General features: G+C 28.9%; 1 protein-coding gene across 15 annotated transcripts; it reads left to right on the top strand.

Annotated features, from left to right (window-relative positions):
• Positions 1 to 1707: 1707 nt before the first annotated feature.
• On the top strand, positions 1708 to 8337 carry LOC120087804. 15 transcript variants are annotated; one of them, XM_039044728.1, is made up of 13 exons: positions 1710 to 1882; positions 1990 to 2057; positions 2562 to 2692; positions 2912 to 2955; positions 3130 to 3176; positions 3394 to 3451; positions 4133 to 4246; positions 4477 to 4584; positions 4915 to 5026; positions 5566 to 5633; positions 6103 to 6320; positions 7364 to 7572; positions 8157 to 8337. In XM_039044728.1, exons 2-12 carry the CDS (start codon positions 2034 to 2036, stop codon positions 7553 to 7555), a joined length of 1116 nt encoding a protein of 371 aa, XP_038900656.1. In that variant the 5' UTR covers positions 1710 to 1882; positions 1990 to 2033; the 3' UTR covers positions 7556 to 7572; positions 8157 to 8337. The 15 variants fall into 15 exon arrangements, with proteins under 15 accessions (XP_038900743.1, XP_038900656.1, XP_038900723.1 ...); XM_039044795.1 differs by having other exon boundaries at positions 2570 to 2692; XM_039044764.1 differs by having other exon boundaries at positions 1711 to 1882; positions 2570 to 2704; positions 2869 to 2955.
• Positions 8338 to 22550: the final 14213 nt, after the last annotated feature.

Genomic DNA, 22550 nt, shown 5'->3' on the forward strand with positions numbered 1-22550 from the left:
TTGCAGTTGGCCCCAGGTTGTGGGATTTTGTTTCCTTTACTTTGTTTTTCTCCCAGGTGGATGGTGTTGTTTGCTTTTGTTCCGGCTTTGTTTTGGTAGAATCTTGTTTTATTTGTTTTTTTTTGTTGCTTTGATACCTTGATCCGATCTGTGGGATTCTCTTATTGTTGTATAATAATATCATCTATTCTAAAAAAAGAATTTGCAATAACTGAGAGAATAATGAAAAAACCGACTTTGTCAATTGTGCCAAACACCATTACCCTTGCTATTGATTTGAAGAATTTCTTTTACCATCTTCTTTGCTTTTCTACTTAGTTGGTGTCGCTTGACAGAGCAAAAGCTTGAATGATTGGAACCAATTTCATTTTCTTGGGACATGTGGAAATGTGCTGTGATTTCATCTATTTCTTATAAAATCTCTAAAACTTTAGAGTTGATTCCATAGCCCTTGCTACTTCCCTCGTTGGTAAGATGTAGCACCATAGTCTCTAAAACTTCAGTTTTTTTTTTTTTTTTTTTTTTTTTTTTTTTAATTTTTTAATTTTTCTTTTCATTTCTTTTAAAAAAGACTCTTATTTTATTCTCATCTCCTTGCTCCAGATTGAAACAAATTGGATTAACCTCCATTTGAATTTAAGATATTTTTGGACATATAATTATTAGAAATTTTGTGTTTGGAATATAAGTGAAAAGGAAAAAGAAGTTATAAAGTTTACTAGACCAGCTACATGAGAGAAAGAAGAGAGATGGAAATGGAAGAGAGGAGAAGAGAGAAGAAGAAAAAAGAGGAGAGTGAAGAGAGAGAAGTGATAAATATTTTAAAAAATAATTTTTTTCAAGTCATCTCACCGTATCATATTTTTAATTAATTTTATGTTTAAATTTGTTACATTTATTAGTCGAGGACTTTTCAAACCCATTTTAAGTTAGGGGTCAAGAGCATTTATTCTTAAAAATTCAAGGATCAAAAAAATATTTCCCCATAATTTTTGTTTTTCAATAAAGCCCATTCCACAATTTTCATTTTAATTGTTTTATTTAGTAAATAAAAAAAAGTATATTTATCAAAATTCAAAATTAAAGGTGTTCAAAAAATCCGATTACTTGACAAAACCGATCAATCCAATCGTGTGAGTTGGGTTGGGTTCAAATAAATGAAAATTTTATAGGTTGAGTTGGTTCATGAATTCACCTAATATAATTTAAATCAATCCGAACCACTTTAAAATATATTTTCTATTACTTATAACACGATTATTTATATGATTTTAATTTCAATATTTTTTGAATAATTTGTTATTCAACAACCTTAAAAGTATTTTCTTTGCATTTTAGAAAAAAAAAAAATTTGCACTATATAAATTGAAATTGAGATGTTAATCTTAATTCAATATATAGAAATAATTAAATTATATTTTTACATGTTTAAGTTTTACTTCTTTTTAGAACAAAATTTTAAATAAATAACCCCCAAATATTTCATGGTTGGATTGGATTGAGTCATTTTTTAATAAAGATTATTTAGATTGAAGAAATTTAGCATCCCAATAATTAAGTTGGGTCTAAACAAATCTTTCAACCTAACTAATGAACTCCATATTCAAATCCAATGTTATAAAATAAAAAAAAGAATCCACTAATCAAAATAATATGTTTATTTTTTAAAAAAATCTATCAAATCAATGGCGACGAACTTCTTTCTGATTTGGCAGTTGCCAGTGCCACCTCACATTTTCTTCTCTTTGCGCGGCGAGAGAGAAAACACTCTCTTCCGGTTCAAATATTTCAGATAAGAAAACCAAAAACACAGAGGAAAAAAGAGAGAGAGAGACGAGAGAAAAATTCCCGCTCTCTCTTTTCTCTCTGTATTGCTTCCTCCGTAGGGTTTCCTCTTTCCCCTTTCACTGTTTTTCTCATCTTCTTCATCCTCTTCGCCCTTCACTTCCGCAGCATTTCTCTCAAATTTCTCTAACTTCGTTTCGGCAGTTGATTCGAATTTCTCCGCCTTCTCACCGGTTTCACGCGCCTGCATGATTGGAGGAGCTTTCGTGCTGGTTAGTCGCGGTTTACAGCCGTTTCCTCATTTTTTAATGCTCGTTTCCTGCTTTGTTTTTATCAATTTTGTTTTTGTTTTTGGGTTTTCGCTGCTTCTGATTACATATTCTGGTATGATTTTCCCCTGTTTACTCATTTGTTTTGTTGTATTATGTCGCTTTGTTTGTTCGATTGAGTATTTGTGTATTTTGCTTGTATTGCATGTCGACTGATTGTTCGTATTATGAAAAGTTTAGCGAGTCATCATATGATTCTGGTGTTGAACGAGTTCTATAGTTAGATTAATTAGTTGGTGTTTTTCCCGGCTGAGCACTGCCGTTTTTTTTTTTTAAAAAAATAAATTAATATATTTAGTCTAGTTCTCTAGATCTTTATTTCCAGTGTAATTTAGCAACGATGAAGTGATTCTGTTGTTTGTGGCAAATTAGCAATGCCGGTGTGTTCGTCTCACTTTTTATCTTTTATTTTTTAAAGAATGATCATGAAGATGTTTTTGTTCCCAGCGGTGTAGAACATCTTCCTTCCCGTACATAATACATTTTCCTAGTCTCAATGGTATGCTCAGTTGGAAATGGGAGGATGGCAGTGATGACAAGGCTTCTGGCTGCTGGGAGTTTCTCTCGAAGTATTGCAGGTAAACCGAGAGGTATAAGTTCTGTATTTGTTTTTCTATTTTTAATGTTGCTGTTTTTCTGGTTGTCAGAAGTCATTATTGGTTAGATTGATCATTGTAGGAATAACGTCATCTTCTTAGTTACATATCATCAATCATACAGAGTCATAATTAATGCCCTTTTTACTATTGGACAGAGGAAGTTGGTCATCAGAAATTTGCTTCTGAATTTATCTGCAGAGAACTTCGTGATGCAGATGAAGCAAATTTAATTGACGAGGAAGGTGTGTACCTAATCCCACTTTAGTTATTGCACGGTAAAGTGTTGGATGTTTTATTTTTTAGTTACAAATGAATATTCTCTTTGACCATAGGCATATGGTACTGTGGGATGAGTATGATGTTTTTGTTAGTTGGCATTTTGATTTCTGAAGCAGCTTGTTGACTATATTTTGCAGATATGCACGTTTTTGGTTTGAAGCCTATGGTTGATCCTCTGAACTTGGTAAGGTTTGATGACATTTGTAGTTTGTCTATTTAATGTTTTGTCATTTTTACAAGATGTACGATGAAGCAAAGATGGTCCTTTTCAGATCGTTTTATTACTTCACAGCTTTTGTTACCTTTTTGGATTAGGTGTATCCAGTGTACAATAATCTACTATATCGTGTTTCCTAATTCATTTGAATTTACCTTTTCTCTCCTTTTATTTGACCGTGTAGGTTTGCTGCAATATTTGTAAGAAGCCAGTAAAGGCCAGCCAATATATCATTCATTCAGGTTTGTTATTTGTTTCTTTATTTTTTTTTGTGGATGGGGCACTCAATGTTTCTGGTTCTCTGCAATCAAATTATGTGAAATTTCTTTACGTTTATTGTCTGTTGTGGTCTGAAATATGTGTGCTACTCTTTTTTACATCTTAGTGTATCTGTGTCCAATGTTGACATCAACACGCAGCATAAGATTGGTGTCTATGCTTGTATTATGGTCAGATTTCATATTCATAGTGTTTGTTCCCATTTGAAGAATTATTATTTGATTTTGAACGTTATTGGGATTCCATCCATACTTGTTTGGGTTGTGATAAATTCTGTTTTATTATAAAGAATCTTATTATGATTTTGTTCGTGGTCATTTTGTACTCTGAGCCAAAGCTTTTGGTAATATCAATCCTAGTCCAAACTTGCCTCGTGCTTTTTGATCTGTTCTTTCCTGTCTATAGTTAATTTTTACCCTATGAATCCTACCTTATATTATGGTTGTTGAGGTATTCAGTATTAGGCTTGCACTATATTTTGTTAGTTTAACTTTACACTTGGGTGTACTAGAAAAAAAAAAACTTTACTCTTGGCTGGACCAATGGAATTTGAAAATTATTGTCAGGATTCCACGTCGTAAAGTCTTGTATGTATTAGGTTGGACATGATGCTTTCCTGAGTTAGCTTCATATCATTTTACCAGAACTTTGCAGGTCATTAGGCTTTGGACAAGGAACTATAATGGACCTTGATGGTGGGATGGGTCATAGAAAACACTCAAGGAAGGAGAAGAAAAAGATACTACCTGTTGATGCTAGTATCCTTCTACATGTCATTTATTTCCTGTTTCTAATTGGAAGATGTACCTCTCTCTTTTGTCCTTCCTGTTTTTCTTGTCTCTTTCATACCTGAGTTTGTGCTGAATTTGAGAAAAGTTATTAAATGAAGTTTATGAGCCTCATCCCCCCCTCTCTCTCTCATGATTTCTAGGTGCAGGCTAAACGTGTTGTTAGGTTTACATTTTTCTTAGTTCTTAATCTGTCCCAGATATATCAGCTGTGGAGAAAGAAGGGTCTGAATCAACATATGCTAACTATTCTGTTGCACCTGCATTTCCAATTAATAACCAATTTGAAATGGTCAAGTTGACAAAAAGTAGATCCTCCTTTATCCATAGTTTGTGTTTGTGCTATCTTTTAATTTTTTTATTTTCTATTTTTTTTTTTTATTTAGGATTTATGAGGGCATGAGAGCGCGCCCACACACACATGTTGGCTTAAATAAATACACGTTTCAATTCTAGTGATTTAAGGGATCAAATTGTTATTTAAATTTAAGAGATGAGCCGGTCTTCAAATCAAATTTAATTGGCATGCCATTGCTGAGCAACAACAACATACTAGGGAAACTATAATTTAATTATTTCTCAACCTTCCTATTACAATGGCTTAGACAAGTTGTTTCATACGATTTATTTTCCTTCAGGAAATTCAACTTGTACTGTGGCAACTATACTGGATGATGATACAGGAGTCTGTTCTGATGTTGTAGACCATGCAGCTAGTCTGATACATCCTTCGACAAAGCGGTCCAAATTGTATACAATTCTCCATCTTTTTTCTTAAAAAAGGGAATTTCGTTGTTTTATGATCTGTTATCAATTATATTGTGTACAAAACTTCCTATTATCTTGGGAAAATTTTTTCTTCAATGTTTTATTCTGGTTTTATAGTTTTTGGTTGTGGCAACTTGTTCTTTTCACTTTTTATGGGAGCTTGTATCCTTGAATTTCCTTTTTCTCATTCTTTAATGTATATCTATATATATATTTTTGGGAGGGGGAACATTCTGTACTTGGTTTTGCCAAGATACGAAGATTTTTCAAGTTCTTTTCTTGGTGTACTTTCTGTTTCAAGTTGTTGCATCTCCTTGTTAGCAATTTTCTGCTAACATTAGATCATTCTGATCAGTTATGGTAAGCCTTGTTATCCATGAGCTGGAAAGGTGTATTTCCTGTTAGGGGTGCTTATGTTTTTCTGATGTTTGGGCATCTAGATTAATGAAAGATGTCATAATTTGCAGCCATTTGTTGAGAAATGGTCATCAAGTATATGATTCACTTTTATGTTCTTGTAGGATAACTGGTGAAGGGCTGTTACTGGCATCTGATTTAGAACCATCGTCAGCTAAAACAAAAATTAGAAGTGAGAAAATATGCCCCTGAGACCCGTTTCCCCTCCTTGTTTGTCATTTCTTAAGCATAATGTGTGTAAATGTTAGAACATAGCTAGAAATATGTAAATAAAGCATAGTACTCGCTGGAAGAGAGCAGCATACTTTTTGCAACTTACAGAGCTTTCTTAGTTGCCTTTTAGGCTAAGATCCGTTTAACTTGAAATATTAGCTGCATATATACTCATGCGTGTATCTCAGCACCAGCAGTTGAAATCAAATTTAGTTTGAGTTAGTAGCTTCTATAAATTTTCTGATGTTCATAAACGAATGTTGATGGATACTGGAAACTCATCTTTCATTGTGAATAGAAATTTCTTAGTCTTCTGATTACATCCTTTAGAGATGTTTAGAATTACTGACTATGTTTTAGTTCTTTCTCTTAAGTTCCTGCATGTCTTTTGTTTTGCTTGATGACAATTTTCTGATGTTGTCCACCAGATGTTCCGTTTCCCCTTGCAAGTAAAATATATTACTCTCAAAGAAATAACCGTTTGCGTTCGGCCCTTGGTTATCTTTACTGGGAGGCTGTTGCTTCTAGCAAGGAAATTTGTAATATGGTAGATCATCAAATGACTAAGGAAAATATAAAACTATTTCACAATACTTCCCAGGAGGAGTCGTCTCAAGAGCAAACAAGTGATATTATTGGAAATAAGGTATCTATCTCTATTATTTTCAATGGTCCCTCTCTATCTTTTATGTAATGGTTTCTCGGTCTTCTGAGTCATTCATTTATGTAGTAAAAACATGGACTTCCTTGCATAGTCAACAGACGTTTTTTTTCCTCTCTTTTTTTCCCTCCTTTTCCATGATGGTTTTGTTTGACATAGTCTTATGTATTGACTTAAAGGCAGTTTTTCTTTGATTTGGAAGCATAGACACAGATAAAGAGCATTTTAGGGACAAATTATATTTTTGCACGTGAATGCATTCAAACATATTGAATTATATATTTTAAAGCAGTTAAGATAGACTTGTATTCTTATCCATTCAATTTCAAGTCTTCAAGCAAATTTTGACATTGTAAAGTAATTTATATTGCTTCATGGACAGAAAATTTTCCAACAGAACGCCATTGCCCCACATAATGCATTCCTTTTCAGGGAAAACTGAAAAGAAAGTTGCATCTTAAACATCATCTTCACATATTCTCCCACTACTTTATTAAATTTTATTGAGTGAAATCTATTTATTTATATGTTAGTTTTCAAGATAAATATCTCTAGTCTTGATAATAAATTCATATTTTTTGGAAATATTTTTCTGCATTTCTTCAAACACGTCTTTGCGAGTGTCTCCAAGATTGAAAAAGTAATAAAAAAAGGAACTTTAAATTGTATTTCAGACATGTTGGACAAGGTCACTCTGCTTGAAAAATAGTTTCCAGCATTGCTGGATGGATGTACTTTCTGCTGTTGTGTCCCGCATGATTTATCTTCTGTCTGAAGGAAATCATATGGCTTGTGGTTATAGAAAGTCAGCCTGTAGCACCCCTTGCCCCACAAATTTCACTTGACTATGACGTACGTATAGGCATTTAATCTATAATGTTTGTTAAATGGCATTGTTGCACATATTATTATGTTCATCTAGGATAATCTTATGTTGCACTAATTGTTAAATTTTACCTGAGCATCAGCTTGCATAATTTGTGATCAGGATGACTGATGTAAAACAATCGCTCTTCCTTGGAAAACAGATGGATAGTCAGCCGACTCAGCCCTTAACCTCTGCATGGAAATCTGACCATAATCTGACCATATTCTCATCCGGGAAATGTCTGCCTGCCAGTGGTGCCTCAAATAAGTTTGTCATTGGCAGCAGTGTTGCATGGCCACAGATTGCTCCAGTTGAATTGACACAAAAAAAGACTATCTACCTAGAAGGCTAGACCTAACTATTTTGAAGGTAATTCAGGTATTGCTTGATGTAATTTTCAAATTTATTGCCCCCTTTAATTGATTTCCTCGTTTTGTGACAATGTTGTTAGTAACTCTTTAAGACCAAAAATTGCAAAGCTTGGGTGTCACGCGAATCTATGACTGGAACTTATAGCACAATGGACTTGATTTGGATGTACCTATGACTCCCTGAATTGAAAGTAATTTTGTTTCTCACCATTCTTTTAAGGATTCTTTTTAAATGGAAAAAAAAAAATGTTAAAAAGAATTAAGTTAGTGTGCCCATATGATGAAATCTTTACATTCTTTTGAGAGTGAAATTAGTGTTACTATCTGTAAAGAGTATATTAGGGTCATATTAATAAGTAGAAACAGGTTTCTTGGTAGACAATAGAGGGGTAGAGGAAGTTAAGATATTACATGGTAATCTGGCTTGGTCTTGGTAAAAAAGTAGGTATCCAACCCCCTTAATTACTTAGGATTATCTTAATCAAGATATTCACTATCTTTCACATCCTCATGATTGTGACATTAATGTTAAATCTAATAAGGAGAGGAAAATGCTTATTATTATTATTCATGATTTTGCAGGATAGACTAGACAACAGCCAAACAGAAGTATCCCTGTTGTATAGAAGTCTTGGTGGCACTTTTTTGTAGGCACAGTGGTACATGTAATTAACCCTAAAACTTGAGGTTAGGACCAAGATTCTGTATTTTGATATTGGCAATGAAAATTGTTTAAAATTATTCATTCTTTCTTTGTATTTAATCTCTTCTATTCACTGCAAAGTGTAAAACTGCCCTTCAGCCATTTCATATACCATCACTTTAATTTTCTGTATTTGTTGATCTTCAGCAGAAGATATTAAGTCCTTGAATAGTACTTCTTTTCTGGAATCTCAGGTAGAAATCCTGTGCAGATATACATATATTAGCTGACAGTAATAGCGCTGAAGGAATTAAAATCTTAATTGATTTGTTCTCTTTTCTTTGGAAGGTAGATTCTTGGTTAGGTTAAAGTTTCTACGTTGAGATTTTTTTAGTACAACAATTGTTGAGATGGGGCATCAAATCTTTGGCTTCTAAAGAAGTTCATACCAATAACCATTGAACTAAACTCACCATGACACGTTGAGAATTTAAAAGCTTTAAGAGTTTCTTGTCCTGGAGTTGATCTTGGTGTAAACAAAGTCTTCTCAAAGATTGGAGGGAGTGGACTGAGTTTTCGACAAGATACAGTATGCCTAGTTAGAAAAAACAAAGTCAGTAAACCCATTAAAATGTTCTTGTTTAGGGCATAGAAATATTTTCTTAGTATCCTATCGTGCATCAACTAGTTAAGGTATGATAAGATGATTGAGTGCTTAAATTTCCAGATATTTTGGGGTGGGCGTGGGTGGGTGGCTTTAATTTTCTAGAATGACTTTTTGGAGTAAGTTGGTGGAAATTTAGTGCGAGTCTGTTCTATTCAAAATGAAGTGGAAAATCTTAGGAGCAGGCCTCTTGCCACTAGCCAGCCAGCCAGCCACACTCAGCAACAGCAAAATTAGGCATGAAATAGTGTGGTGCGGTGACAGCAACACAGACTTTTCGCACCAATTGTCATATGCTCCGCGTTACTGGCCAACATTTATGGCTGATATTTCAATGCGGAGGAAAAAGAAGAAGAAATATCTTCCATTTTTGTCACTGGTTAGTCTTTCGTCTTTTGCTAGACATAATTGATTTGGTTTTACAAACATGTGAACTTGAATTTGATGTGATGCCATTCTCGTCTCTTTCCCATCATGCAGGGCAAACTTTTGAAAGCTACTTGGCTAGGGCTCTACCAGACTACCAGTTTTACTTGGGCAAATGCCGTTTGCTGCCAAAGGTTCGAGTTTCTGTGATCTGAAAAAAAAATTTAGGTCTCCAATAATCTCTTAGGTCTTGTTTGGTAGCAATTTTTTTTTAAAAAAATATTATGTTTGTTTTCGTTTTTGACATTTCTTCTAGAAACACTTAGATTCCATTTAGTAATTATTTTGTTTTGAAAATTAAGCCTATTTCATTTACATTTTTACAATTATTTGCATCTTTTCCAAATTTGAAAAACAAAAACAACTTTTTGAAAGCTACTTTTTTAATTTCCAAAGTTTGCTTGGTTTTTTAAGCCATTGAAGAAAAATAGATAACAAAGGAAGAAATTTAGATGTAGGAAGTAGTGTTCACATGCTTAATTTTAAAAAACAAAAAAAAAGGTTACTAAACGGGGTCTTAAATTTTTTGTCGAAATTTGAAAACAAAAATAAGTTTTTAAAAGTTACTCTTTCTAGTTCTTAAAATTTGCTTTGATTTTTTAAAACATTAGTAGAAAATGGATAACAAAACAAAGAAATATGTGGATAAATATAATTTTCGAAAATCAAAAGTAAAAAGATAAATGGTTACTAAAGTTTGTTTTTTGGTTTGGAAATTGTGCTTTTCACAAAATTTAATTACAATAGTGTCATCTTTGTTATGATAACATGTGATTTTTAGCCAAATACTGAAAACAAAAATAAGTTTTTAAATATAACATTTTTTTTTAGTTTTCACAACTTGACATGGATTTTGAAAACATTGTTAGGTAGTAGATAACAAAACAAGTAAATCTATAGATAGAAGTTGTATTTATAAGTTTAATTTTAAAAAACTAAAGTCAAGCTTTGAAATTTTAGGAAGGGATCGATTTTGAGCCAATCGTTCTATTATTTGGATTTATGACACAGAAAAATGTTGACGAGGTTGTTTGAGAGGGGAGTTTTAAATGTTAGTGTTATTTTGTGGTCGTAGTTCTTGGATTAAGTATAGGCGTTGACTTTAAAATTTTAGGTTATAGAATATTCAATCTGTGAATCAAATGTTTGGCCTATAATTTACTGGGGTGTTTGAGTAGGGAGTTGATTATTAGTCCTAGATTATTATAGTTTGTATTTGGGAGTAGATTGTTTAATATGGGTTATAATCGTATGTGTTTGAGGTGAAACTATTTTAGTTTGAGAAGGAAATAGCAAATACTATAGCAAAAAAAAAAAAAAAATGATTAATGTAAAATAGTAAAAACTGTAGTAAATAGTTAATATTGTAGCAAACGAGGGTTTTAAAATAGTGTTGACTATAGCTAATTGGGGAATACAAATTAGTATTTACGGTAACAAGAGGTGTTTATTATAGTATTATAATAGTTTTCGTCCCAAACACAATAGATGATTAAATGCTAGGTTTGGGTAAATCGGATTTAGAATTTGGACCTTTAACTAAATTTAAATTGTCATGGTTGTACAAATATTCGGTTAAATTACAAATTTAATCGATAACTTCTAAGTTTATGTTTATTTGATCTTTCAATTTTAAAGTGAACTTGTAATTGTGTCTAATAGGTCCTTGCGTTTAAGAAGTATTTAATTTGAAAACTAAATTTATAAATCCTACTTTCACCAACACTTTTGTTACCTACTTTTGGAAATTGCTTTAAGAAACCAAATTGAAAGAAATAATTTTTAAAAAATTTGATTTTGTTTTCGAAAATTGGGTTGGAATTCAAGTGTATATTTGAGTAAAATATTAAAAAACGACATTTAAAAAAAATGATTAGGTAAAAATATGAGGGGAAATTGTAAAAAATAGCCTCTTCAAGTTCACTCTTCAAAACTAATATCTTGGGTGAGATTTGTCATTGAGATTTAGAAATCAACTTCTTTTAACTTATCTATTGATTTGGGCCTTCTTAGTACATCTCGGCCATTACACATCAAGATTCGGTTAATTTTTTCAAATATTATACGGTCTTCCAAAATCTTATATATTTTCAAAATTTTTACAAATTCAACCAAATATTATATCAAATATTTATGTAAGTTTTTAAATATTTAGCCCAATTTTTATTTCACAATTATATTGAATTTTTTAGTTATCCAAATAGTTTTTAAGTGATTGAATTGTGATTTTGAAATTTTTTAAAAAAACAAATTTTGCAAAATATGAGAAATATATAGAATCTTGGTGTTAATTTGTCAGTTCAGATATATACAATCTTGGTGTTAATTTTTCTGAGATTAATATCGAAATTTTATATATTTTTCATCTTACATTTTCTTTTTGCAAAATTTAATCTTTTCCGAAATTTTAAAAATTAAAGTGCGATCATTTGATATCAATATAATTGGTAATTTGAAAGTTTGAAAATTCATATAATTGTGAAAACATAAATTGACTAAATATTTGAAACACTACGTTTTAATATTTAGTAAAGATAAGTTAATTACAAAAAAAATTATAAATATATAAGGTTTGGTATAAGATTTGGGGAGATTATATAATATTTGAAAAAATTAATCGAATCTCATTGGAAAATGGTTGAGATATCGAGAATGTCCAAACCAATAAGTTGGTTTTTTTAAATTAAATGTTTTCAAAAAACGTGTTATTTTGTAAGAACTTGAAGAGGTTGGGAACAAAAACAACCACTTTTTTTTTATGAGTTCTTATAAAACAGCACGTTTTCTTAAATTTAATTTATTTATTTTTAACTTCCCAAAGAAAAGCCCCCTTCAAGAGATCAGGAACAAAAAAACCACTATTAATTATAGGAACTTAGAAACCTAACTTCTCCCTGAATCTTCCAAATTGGAAGAAACAAAAATGCCAAAAGAATTTTTTTAAAAAAGGAAAAAAAAAAAAAAAGGGAAAAAAAAAAGATGGAGACAACTCCTAAATGCCTCGTCAAAGCGCTGGTTGAGGTTGAATTGAGCATGGTGTATTATGTTTTATCAAGTTATCATTAAATATAAATTTTCAAGCATAAAAACCACTTTAGTAATAAGAACGGTCAACGAATCTCAAATCTTTTTATCATCTTTTATTTCCTTTGTTTTGTTCCATTGCGATTATCCCAAAAAGAAAAAGAAAAAAAAAAAGAAAAAAAAGAAAAAAAAACTCAAATATTTGATCTTTAAAGCTGAACCACAGTAAAATATTGATGTAATTGTTTGCAAGTTGATTAATTCAAAATGGTAATGAAGTTCTATGTTTCTTGCATCACGTTTTCCTTTTTTCTGAATGAATAATAAAATTAATGGTTCCAAAATCTTCTGTTTGTCTTTTTAAATTAAAAATATCTCCCACTGGTTCGCTGTTGCCGTAATACGAGGACTGGCCATCTAGAAAAATCTATTTGACAAATCTTTGACATTTCAGTATGCACTATTTTTCATGGTTCCAAAGGCGAAATGATTTTTCTTTTAAAAAAAATATTTTATTTTTATTTGAACCTTCAAACAAAAAAAAAATTGATTTTGTGGTTTTACTGTATATTGGTTACATTATTTTTGTTGTATGTATAAACAATTGATTAATGGATAAATGCTGAAGCAACGTCTCAAAAAAAAAAACAAAAAAAAAGTCGTTGAATTTCTTAGCAAATCAAAGAAAGATTCCGAATTTAAGATTTTTATATAAAAGAACATTATCTTAATCGAATGTATTCCTTTGTGCTTGGATGGCAACTTATGATTAACCACACGAAAACTTCGTATATCAAAAAGTTTTTACAGAGTGCTTTATATATATATATATATATAGATAAGGAAAAAAAAGTTTTACCAAGCAAAAAAACGCTTTTTAATGGAACTTTACCTTAAACGGATTATGGGTATTTTTTGTTTCTAAAATGAAAAAAAAAATGTCATTGGTTGTTTTCTTTATTTTTCTAAAACAAAAGGGGAACTTTTGATTTTATCAACCGGAAATTATTCAAAGATTTCCTTAAACTTTGTTACATTTCAATTATGCCCTATATTTAAAAAGTTGAGTTTTTACCCTCCAACATTAAATTTGTTTAAAAAACTTCACTTCCAGCTATAAATTTTTTAAAAAATATATCTTTTTCGTTAAACTGAAAGATGAAAATTGATTAATTAAATGTTGTGTAAGAATCAAAAGATGTGGGCGATATTATTTAGGGTAGTTGTTTTAAATGACAAAAATTTTGGAGAATTTTTAAATGTAGCAAAATGTCACTATTTATATTTATCGGTGTCTATCCTAACAGACTAACATTGATAGATCTAATAGATGTCTATCGTTGTTTATCATTGATAGATAGTAACATTTTACTATATCTGTAACTAAGTTGACTTATTTTACTATATCTGAAAACAACCTTATTGTTTATTGACAATGATATAAAAGATTGAGATTATTACCGTTTATTTCATCTATAAAAATTATCGTTAAAATCATTCACCTTACTAATCTTGCATATTAGTTGCCTCTCCAATTTAAGATAAAGAATGTTGTAGATGATATTATAAACGTTTTTCAAATTTTGTTAAATTACAAACTTAGGCCCGTATGACTTGAAGCAAATTAGAATGGTTTATATAATTTGATAAAATCTTCCTAACTAGTGTATATGGTAATGACTATTTATGATAATTTTATCAAATCATATAGACATATGAGCTTTGATCAACCATAAATTATAACTTTTAAAATTATAGGACTAAATTCTAACTTTTAGTAGCTAAATTTATTATTTAACCTAAATTCTTACACATTAGTTGTTACATCAATTTTCATCTTATTTTAACGAAAAAAAATAAAGGATTGCAACATTTAAGAAGTCTTAAAGAAGGTCTTCGTCCATGAATATGAAATCAAGTTCATGTTTGGACACTTGAAATAAAATTTCTAGGAATAATTGATTCTTAAACTTTTGATTTCGAAACTGTGCACTCCTAAGCTATTGAATTAGGAAACATCCCTGGAGCAAACCCCTATTAAATAGATAGAGATTCTACCTAGAAGGCCTTAAAAATATACCCATATTATGTTATTAATTAATAATAAAAAAAAGACTTGGTTTCCTATTTTCACTAATATCAATTATTAATTACAATTTAACCCTCACATACGTTATTTATATATTATTCTCTCCTTTATGCATATATTCTCTCCCCCATGCTTCAAGATCATTTCTTACTCCTCCCTCCATCTCGTTTCTCCTTCCGACGGTGTGAGTTACGAGCGGGAGACGGATGGCATGGGACGATCTGGCGACGAGGTGAGCACGGGACGATAAGATAGCGATGGTGGACTCGAAGTGGACGAACGACAATGATGGATTCAGAGCAAATGAGTGGTGACGGCGGACTCAGAGGAGACAAACGGCAGACTCGATTCAACTTTTAATTTTATTTTTTCCTTTTTTTTATATATACTGTGATATATATGTATTCTTTTTAGCTTCTATAGGAAATTTGATATATATATATATCGTTTATTTGATATAAATGAGAGTGTTTTTTTTACTTCATGTATTATGATATGTATACTGTTGTGTAAATTAAATTTATGAATATTTATACTGTATATTGGTTTATACTGTGATTTATGTCAGACGTTGAGTCAATCTCTAATTTATAAACTGTAGAATATTTCATATATTAGTTATAATATTTTCAAATACCTAACAAAATGTTTTAGGTATATTTAAAATAACCATGAATCCGTCAAAATATTCTAAGGTATATTTAAAATAACCATTAATTCGTCAAAAAAATCAACATAAATAAAAAAATAAAATTTCATTAAATGTATTTTTTTTCCAAATTGGAAAAATGGAAAAAAAAATTACAATAGATGTACTTTCTCTCCTAATTGATAAATGAGAAAAAATATATTAAATAGATTTTCTCTCTATATAATAAATGTATTTTCTCTCCTCAAAGTAGCTTCGAAAAAGAAAAAATATATAAAAATCGGACACAAATAAATGAAAAATGATACAATTATCTAAAATTAACCTAAAAGTCATTTTTGGAAAAAAAAAAATCCAAATTGTAAGACATTTATAAAATATAGGGTCGGGACCCAATATGCTACGTGAAGAGATGATATGGCCCCTATATCACTCTATCTCACCTTTTCACTTCTTTCAACATGTGTACGATAACCCATTTAACAACTCTCTCACCTTTTCCACCTCCATCCTATGGCCCACTTACGTTTTTATTTCTTTACTCTTTTCTTTTATTGAGTTTATTTCATTATAGGTCAAGTGTAATTGTTTTTTCCACTATACTCATTTTATTAAGAAACCATGGTATTTCAATTTAGTTTCATGCACCCATTTTTACCTTCAATTCACATATATCGTTTTTTCCTCAAGTGTTTTGTGATAGAGTATATTAATAATTTATTATCTATAAATTATGTCATTCAAGTTTTTATTTTTATTTGCTTAGTATATAAATTATTTGTCTGTATAATGCCCATTAAAAAAAAAAACACAATATTTTGGATTAAATCTTTGTACACAATTTCTATTTAAAAAAAAAAAAAATCTTCATATACAACATCAATATTCAAATTCTACTATTCAAAGTTCATTATAAAACCTCAATAGAAAACTCATCCGTGAATATATATATGACAAAAGCCTCGACAAAATCTCTAAAATCAGACAAAGGCAATCTTTTTTCTTTAAATGTCTCACTAAAATATTTAACTAACCATTCACAATCTTTTAGTTCTCCATAGTTTTTAAAAATTAAATTTATAAATACTACTTTCACTCGTTTATTTAAATTTTTTATTTGTCTTAGTTTTGAAAACTCTTTTCAAAATTCAAGTCATGATTGAAAATTATATATATATATGTTTAATATTAAAAGATGGAAAAAGGTTTTAGAAAAAAAAATTTGGTACGTCCATCCCTGGCTTATAATTAAATTTTCTATTTTTAAATGTTGGTATTTTGTTGACTATTTACGATTAATCTTATATTTTGACTGAGTTGTTTTTAAACAACAATAATAAAGAATTATTTAAAAGACAATAATTGAATACAAAAAACTGAATTGATACAATAATTGCATTATAAATTTTTTGTTTTTAAAAAAAACCATAGTGTTTATACAAGCAAATTATTTTAAAGTACAAAAAACTAAATTAGATATCACTGACATATGAACTTTGCACACCGAACATAGACATATGAATTCAGACATAATAGCTCTGCACACTCAAACATAGACATATGAACTCAGACAACATTACTCTTTTCTCCAAACACAGACATCAAAAATCTCTGGACATTAAAATTTCAGACATTCTACATCATCTCAGTAACAAAAAATAACTCCATAGGTTTTCTTTACACCTTCTAGGTAAAAACCCCAAATAGATAAGTCTGGCTACAAGTGGGCCTCTAACTGTGGGACCATTCTAATGGGAGACATAATTGACGTGGGCCCAGTTATTTTAATTATTTTATTTGGAAAATAAAGTCAAATTATGACGATGCTTTTCAAAATTTAATCTTTAACTCAAATATAAAGATACAAACTTTTCTTTAAAGAATATATATATATATATATATAAAGGCTTTAAGGAAGCAAAAGTCAATTTTAACCTCATGGTAATTCTAAACCTTCAATTTTGTCAATTTAAACTAGAAATTCAGACGAGTATTACAATTTTAATCTTTCGTTTTAAAAAATATAACATTAATAGCATTTTAATAAATTCTTGTTCTAAATATCGTTAAAATAACTTTTAACTTATACGTGTAATAGTTATAAGACATATATATGATAAAAAAAATTGATAAAATTTTAGAGAAAAACATCTATAGAGATATATTTGTTTTTTTTCCTTGAAATTTATGAGTTTTATCAAAGTTATTTAATTGTCAATTTTTGTATGAAAAAAATTGTTTTATTAAAATTAACAAGTTTATGAAGCCTTTTACATGGTATACAATTTGACAAATTTAGAATCAAAATTCATATTATTCTCTTTTTTAATCGTCAAATTGCATGGATTCATTAGTCGCAAATGGCTCATTTGGCATCTAAAAAATCAAACTTGTTTATTTACATTTTATATTTTGTATTTTTTTTAGATTAAAATATCATCTTGATTTCTATACTTTTCAATTTTAGTAACATATCATCATCTTTATGCATATGTATGGAATCAAATCATCTATAATTTGTCAAATAATTACATATATAGTAATGAAGACTATTTAAAGTAGATATGAGGTCTTAAAAAGTAAATTTTAGAGTAGAAATTATTAGTACGAAGTTTTTTTCTTTTCTAAATAAAGTTAAAAACAGAATGAACCAAAAGTATAAGAATTATAGTAGTATTAAACTAACCAACATGAATAAGAAGGTTTGTTTTTTTTAAAGTAAAGTTAAAAACAAAATAATTATAAGAATTTATTGTTTCAATTTAAGGATAATTTTAATTTGACAAGATAATGAAGGATTTTGAGAGAAAAAGCTTGATTACCACTTTGACAAGCAATATAAAAATGAATGGGCTATGTGGTGGGAGCTGGTTGATCCTTACCAACTAGAAAAAAGCATGTGGTAGCAAGTCTTTGTGTTCTCTTTTTTCCATTTAAGTGCATTTATATTTCCATTTTTCTAATCATAAATTTATATTGTTTCATTTCCTAAGAAATAATAGTAATGTTGTCTTTAGTTCAAAATTTTGACATTTTACATAAAAATATATACTTCAATTAGTTGAACTATATAAGCTAAACTTACCGTATATTTAAAACATAGCAAAATTACATATAGATATAGATTAGATTTTGTTATGGTATATAATTTTAACCTACAAAGATTCAAAACTAATCAAATTAGTTTTAAATCTTATATATCAAAGGAAAACTATTTTAAATGTCAAATTATTATTAAATATAGCAAAGTATCACGGTCTATCACTATCAGTGATATACACTTTATAGATTTATCAATATCTATCGGTGATAGATAATAGTAGTATATTGACGTTTATCACTGATAGACAGTGACTGTTTGCTATATTTATAAATATTTTGGTTCATTTTTCTATATTTAAAAACAATCCTATATCAAAACTAATAAAATTAGTGGTCGAAATTGTTTCAAGTTTGGCATCTTCTTTTTTAAAATGTAGTAGGTTCAATATCATATTGGTCCCTCTATTTTAAAGTTTGTTCAACTTTAGTCCGTTAAAGTACATTTATATTCGAAAATATAGATATCAAAATGAATATTTGAAAGTACATAGACCAAAATGAAGTAAAGCCAAAAGTATAGGACCAAAGTAGCATTAGATTAAAAATTATTTATATGCAGTTTTTTTCAATAAAAAATTAAGTAAAAAATAAAAATAATGATCACAATCTCTTGTTGCAATTTTAGGATAATTTTAATTTGGCAAGATAATGAAGGAGTTTGGGAGAAAAATGCTAGATTACCACTTTGACAAGCTAACATTAAATGAATATAAAAGGATTAGATTTAAGATTGGAAGAAAATACCAGGATTAAAATTAGACAATTGAAAGTACAAAAATTAATATTAAATAATTTTTTAAGTATAGAGACTAAATTAGTATCTTAATCTAAAATATATCATACCTCTTTTAGGTTACTCAAAAATATACCATTAATCTTTTAATTATGTTTAAGATGACTTTTTAAAAAAATAAAAAATAAAAATTGGCAACTTATATTAAATATATATATTCAACCACCATTCAAATAATGTCTCCATTCTAACATTACCTTTGACATTTCATAAACAAAACTATTTTTGAAGTAAAATTTCATCAGAATGGTGATTAATAGAAATTGAGTGATGGTGTTTGGTCCCAAGTTATGTCTAATATCATTATCATTTTGTGGTATTTTAAAAGTGGTGATGGTCGGGAACGATGTGGTATAATGGTGTTTGGTTTTAATTTCCGTTTCATATTAATGTCATTTTATCCAAGATTTATATTTCAAAGATAGTTTTGAAATGTCAATAAAATGTCAAAGATGATACTGTAACTTTTGAAAGAATAGAGATTTTTTAAAAAAATAATGCTAAAGTTCAAGGATACTTTAATCCAGTTGAATTTATAATTGGTCAAAATTTAAACAAATTGTTTAGATAAATAAATGTTCTATCTAGTCTTCTTAATCTTTAATCCAATTGAATTTGTAATTTGTTAAAATTTAAACAAATTGTTTAGATAAATAAATGTTGTATTTAGTCTTCTTAATCTTTAATCATGATTGCAAGTTGTTGCTACCCTAAAAATGTAAATAGGAGAAAAAAGTGATGATGTTGTCATGTCATCTCAATAAGTAATCAAATATTTGTTGATTGCTAAATCCAACTCTTAAAATATCTTTTTTTTCTAATAAAAAAAATATTTTTAATTTTAAGCACCCATTTGTTTTTAAATATATTATTTTTGAGCAGCTTTAAATGTTTTAGATGCTTTGCTAATCCAATTTCCTACGCGTTCCACATTTAAATATGATGCAAGGAAAAAAAAAAAGCATTTAGACTTTAATTTTATTTATTTATTTTTGTTATTCAAACAAATTTTGATTTTGATTTTTCTTAGATACCAATTAAACTAATTGTTTTAAATGACAAAATTATTGAAAATATTTGTAAATATAACAAAGTATCATTGTTTTATCGATGATGGACGCCAATAGACTCTACCTATGTTAATACGTCAGTGATAGACATAATATATAGATGTTTAGCCGTGTCCATCACTATTAGACAGTGATAATTTACTATATCTATAAGTAAGTTGGCTCATTTCTTTATATTTGAAAATAATTCTTTTTAATATTTAAAATTTGGTAGTTTTTTTTTATATAAAAAAAATATAAAAACAATTGACTAAGCTATAATCTTAAGCTCTAAAATTACACATGTTTCTAGTTTCATCTCAAAAGTTTAGTAAGTTTGTCTTAGTATCTCAAATCTTAATTCAATCTTAAACTTTTTTTGGTTTGAAATATAAGCCAAGTTTAAAAAATAAATAACAAAAGCTTTAAAACTGAAAAGTTGATTGGGAATATCAAAGGGAACAACTTCAATCTTTTCCTAAAATATTTTAGTAAAACATGTTGGACACTTTTTTTTAAAAAATATAATAATAAATTTAAGTCCCGTTTGATAATCATTTACTTTTTTGTTTTTGTTTTTAAAAATTAAGACTATTTTATCCACATTTCTTATAATGATTTGTATATTTCCTAAGTATAATGATTAATTTTTTAGCCAATTTCCAACTTTCAAAAATAATTTTTTGAAAACTACTTTTTTTAGTTTTCAAAATTTGACTTGATTTTTTAAACGAAATTTGAAGGTGAAAGTAGTGTTTATAGGCTTAATTTTCAAAAATAAAAAATAAAAAACAAAATAGTTACCAAACAGATATTAAATATCAATTTAATTTATAAGTTATTTTTTCATTCTCATTTTCCTCCCAATTTCAAAGTCTATTTTCATGGATTACCTACACAATTAATTATTATTTTTCCTTTCAAATATATTACCTTAATTGTAATTTTTACATGTCATCCAAAAGCTATCTTCAAAAGTAGTTTTGAAAGACAAAATAGGTGGTCAAATTCTACAACCCTCACTCTCATTGGAATATTTAATGGCAATTTTGTTTCTACTTCACTATCTAGAAAATATAATTTAAAAAAAACATATATTTTTGTATTTCTATCTAATTAAAATTATTTGTTATTTAAAAATTTTAGCTAAATTTCCAAACCTAAAAAATGATCATTTTTGTTTGTGAAAAATAAGAATAGACCATTTTATTGTTTTTGTTAATTCTTGACTGAAATTTTAATAATTAATAATTAATTTCAAATTTATTGAAATTACAGAGGCAAAATAATTGTTAAACTTTAAACCAAATAACAAATTAGAGTAAATTTTAGGGATCAAACCTCTATTTTTCAAAACAAATCAATTTCCCTTTTTTAATTTTATTTCAATAAATGTGGAGATGAGGACAAACAAATACAACAAATGTGGAAGTGTTAAATTTAGGAAAAGTTTGACGAAAATATCTATAAAATTTTATGTCGCGGATATTTTTAGAAAAAATAATAACAAAATGCAATTAAATTAATAAATAACTATTTCATTTTTTTTGAGAAAAAAAACTATTTCACTATTTTAAATAGATAAATTTATATATTTTTCATATTAATAGTATATGTCAACTTGAGTATAGCGGGTTTAGACCTTATATGATATCTTCACATTCTATAATGCTGAAATAATAATAATAATAATAATAATAATAATAATAATAATAAGGCGGGCTATAAACTTTGGTTTTAGAGTTCAACCACGTGGGTGAGGGATTATAAATCTTTGATCTCTTGGTTGGGAGTACAATTTGTTTAGACATGGTTGAAAATTTGTAGAAGATTGTTGATATGTAGGATGGGATGAGTAAGAACTTGTTAAATACCTTAGTGGTGTGTCGGGGGAAGAAAGTTAAAACATACTGTTAGTGTGAGAAACTCTATGCGTCCATCATTGTTGTGGGCCTCTCATGGACTTATCCGTCGGCTCGTTTCTCTGGATCTGATCTCGCCTTATCAGCTGACCTACGCGAGAGTTCCTTACACCGATGTAGCTTATCACACTCTGATGCCTAAGTTAGTATAAAGAGTGAATAACTCAGCCAAGCACATAAAAGTTTAGAGCTCTCATTGGAAGATTACTTACTCTTCCCCTATGGAATCGTTGAATGAGACTATTTATTCTGTCCTTCTTCTGACACGCACTCGTGCTTTGTGTAACTCCGGCAATGTCAGCGTAGTTGCAACACTCAAAGAGCACGATAATGTTATTTTTCGATTGGTATATATTTACCAATTCAATTGGTCGACCTGAAACTTGGGACTCTGACTTTTTCTTGTTGGGACATGTTTCCCCATGCATTGATTTTCCTTGGCTTGGGTCCCTCATGAGTTTTGGGCTATGCATGGGGCAACCCTCATAACACACTTTTTATCTTCGAGTTTTCATAGAACAACAATTTGGCCTTTAAATTTAGTTTGTAAAGATTTAGTCTAGTACTTTCAAATTTTCGACAATTTAATCTTTATACTCCAAATTTATAACAATT

The sequence above is a fragment of the Benincasa hispida genome, chromosome 1 (assembly GCF_009727055.1).
Source record: "Benincasa hispida cultivar B227 chromosome 1, ASM972705v1, whole genome shotgun sequence".
In the NCBI taxonomy this organism is placed as follows: Eukaryota; Viridiplantae; Streptophyta; class Magnoliopsida; order Cucurbitales; family Cucurbitaceae; genus Benincasa; species Benincasa hispida.

Bases quoted from the DNA above. Each gene is read 5' to 3' on its own strand.
- LOC120087804 (XM_039044711.1), top strand. From the start codon at position 2,034: ATGATTGGAGGAGCTTTCGTGCTG. The intron at 2,693-2,911 runs GTAAACCGAGAG...ATTTATCTGCAG, and splicing joins TTTCTCTCGAAGTATTGCAG to AGAACTTCGTGATGCAGATG. The intron at 4,247-4,476 runs GTATCCTTCTAC...AATCTGTCCCAG, and splicing joins GATACTACCTGTTGATGCTA to ATATATCAGCTGTGGAGAAA.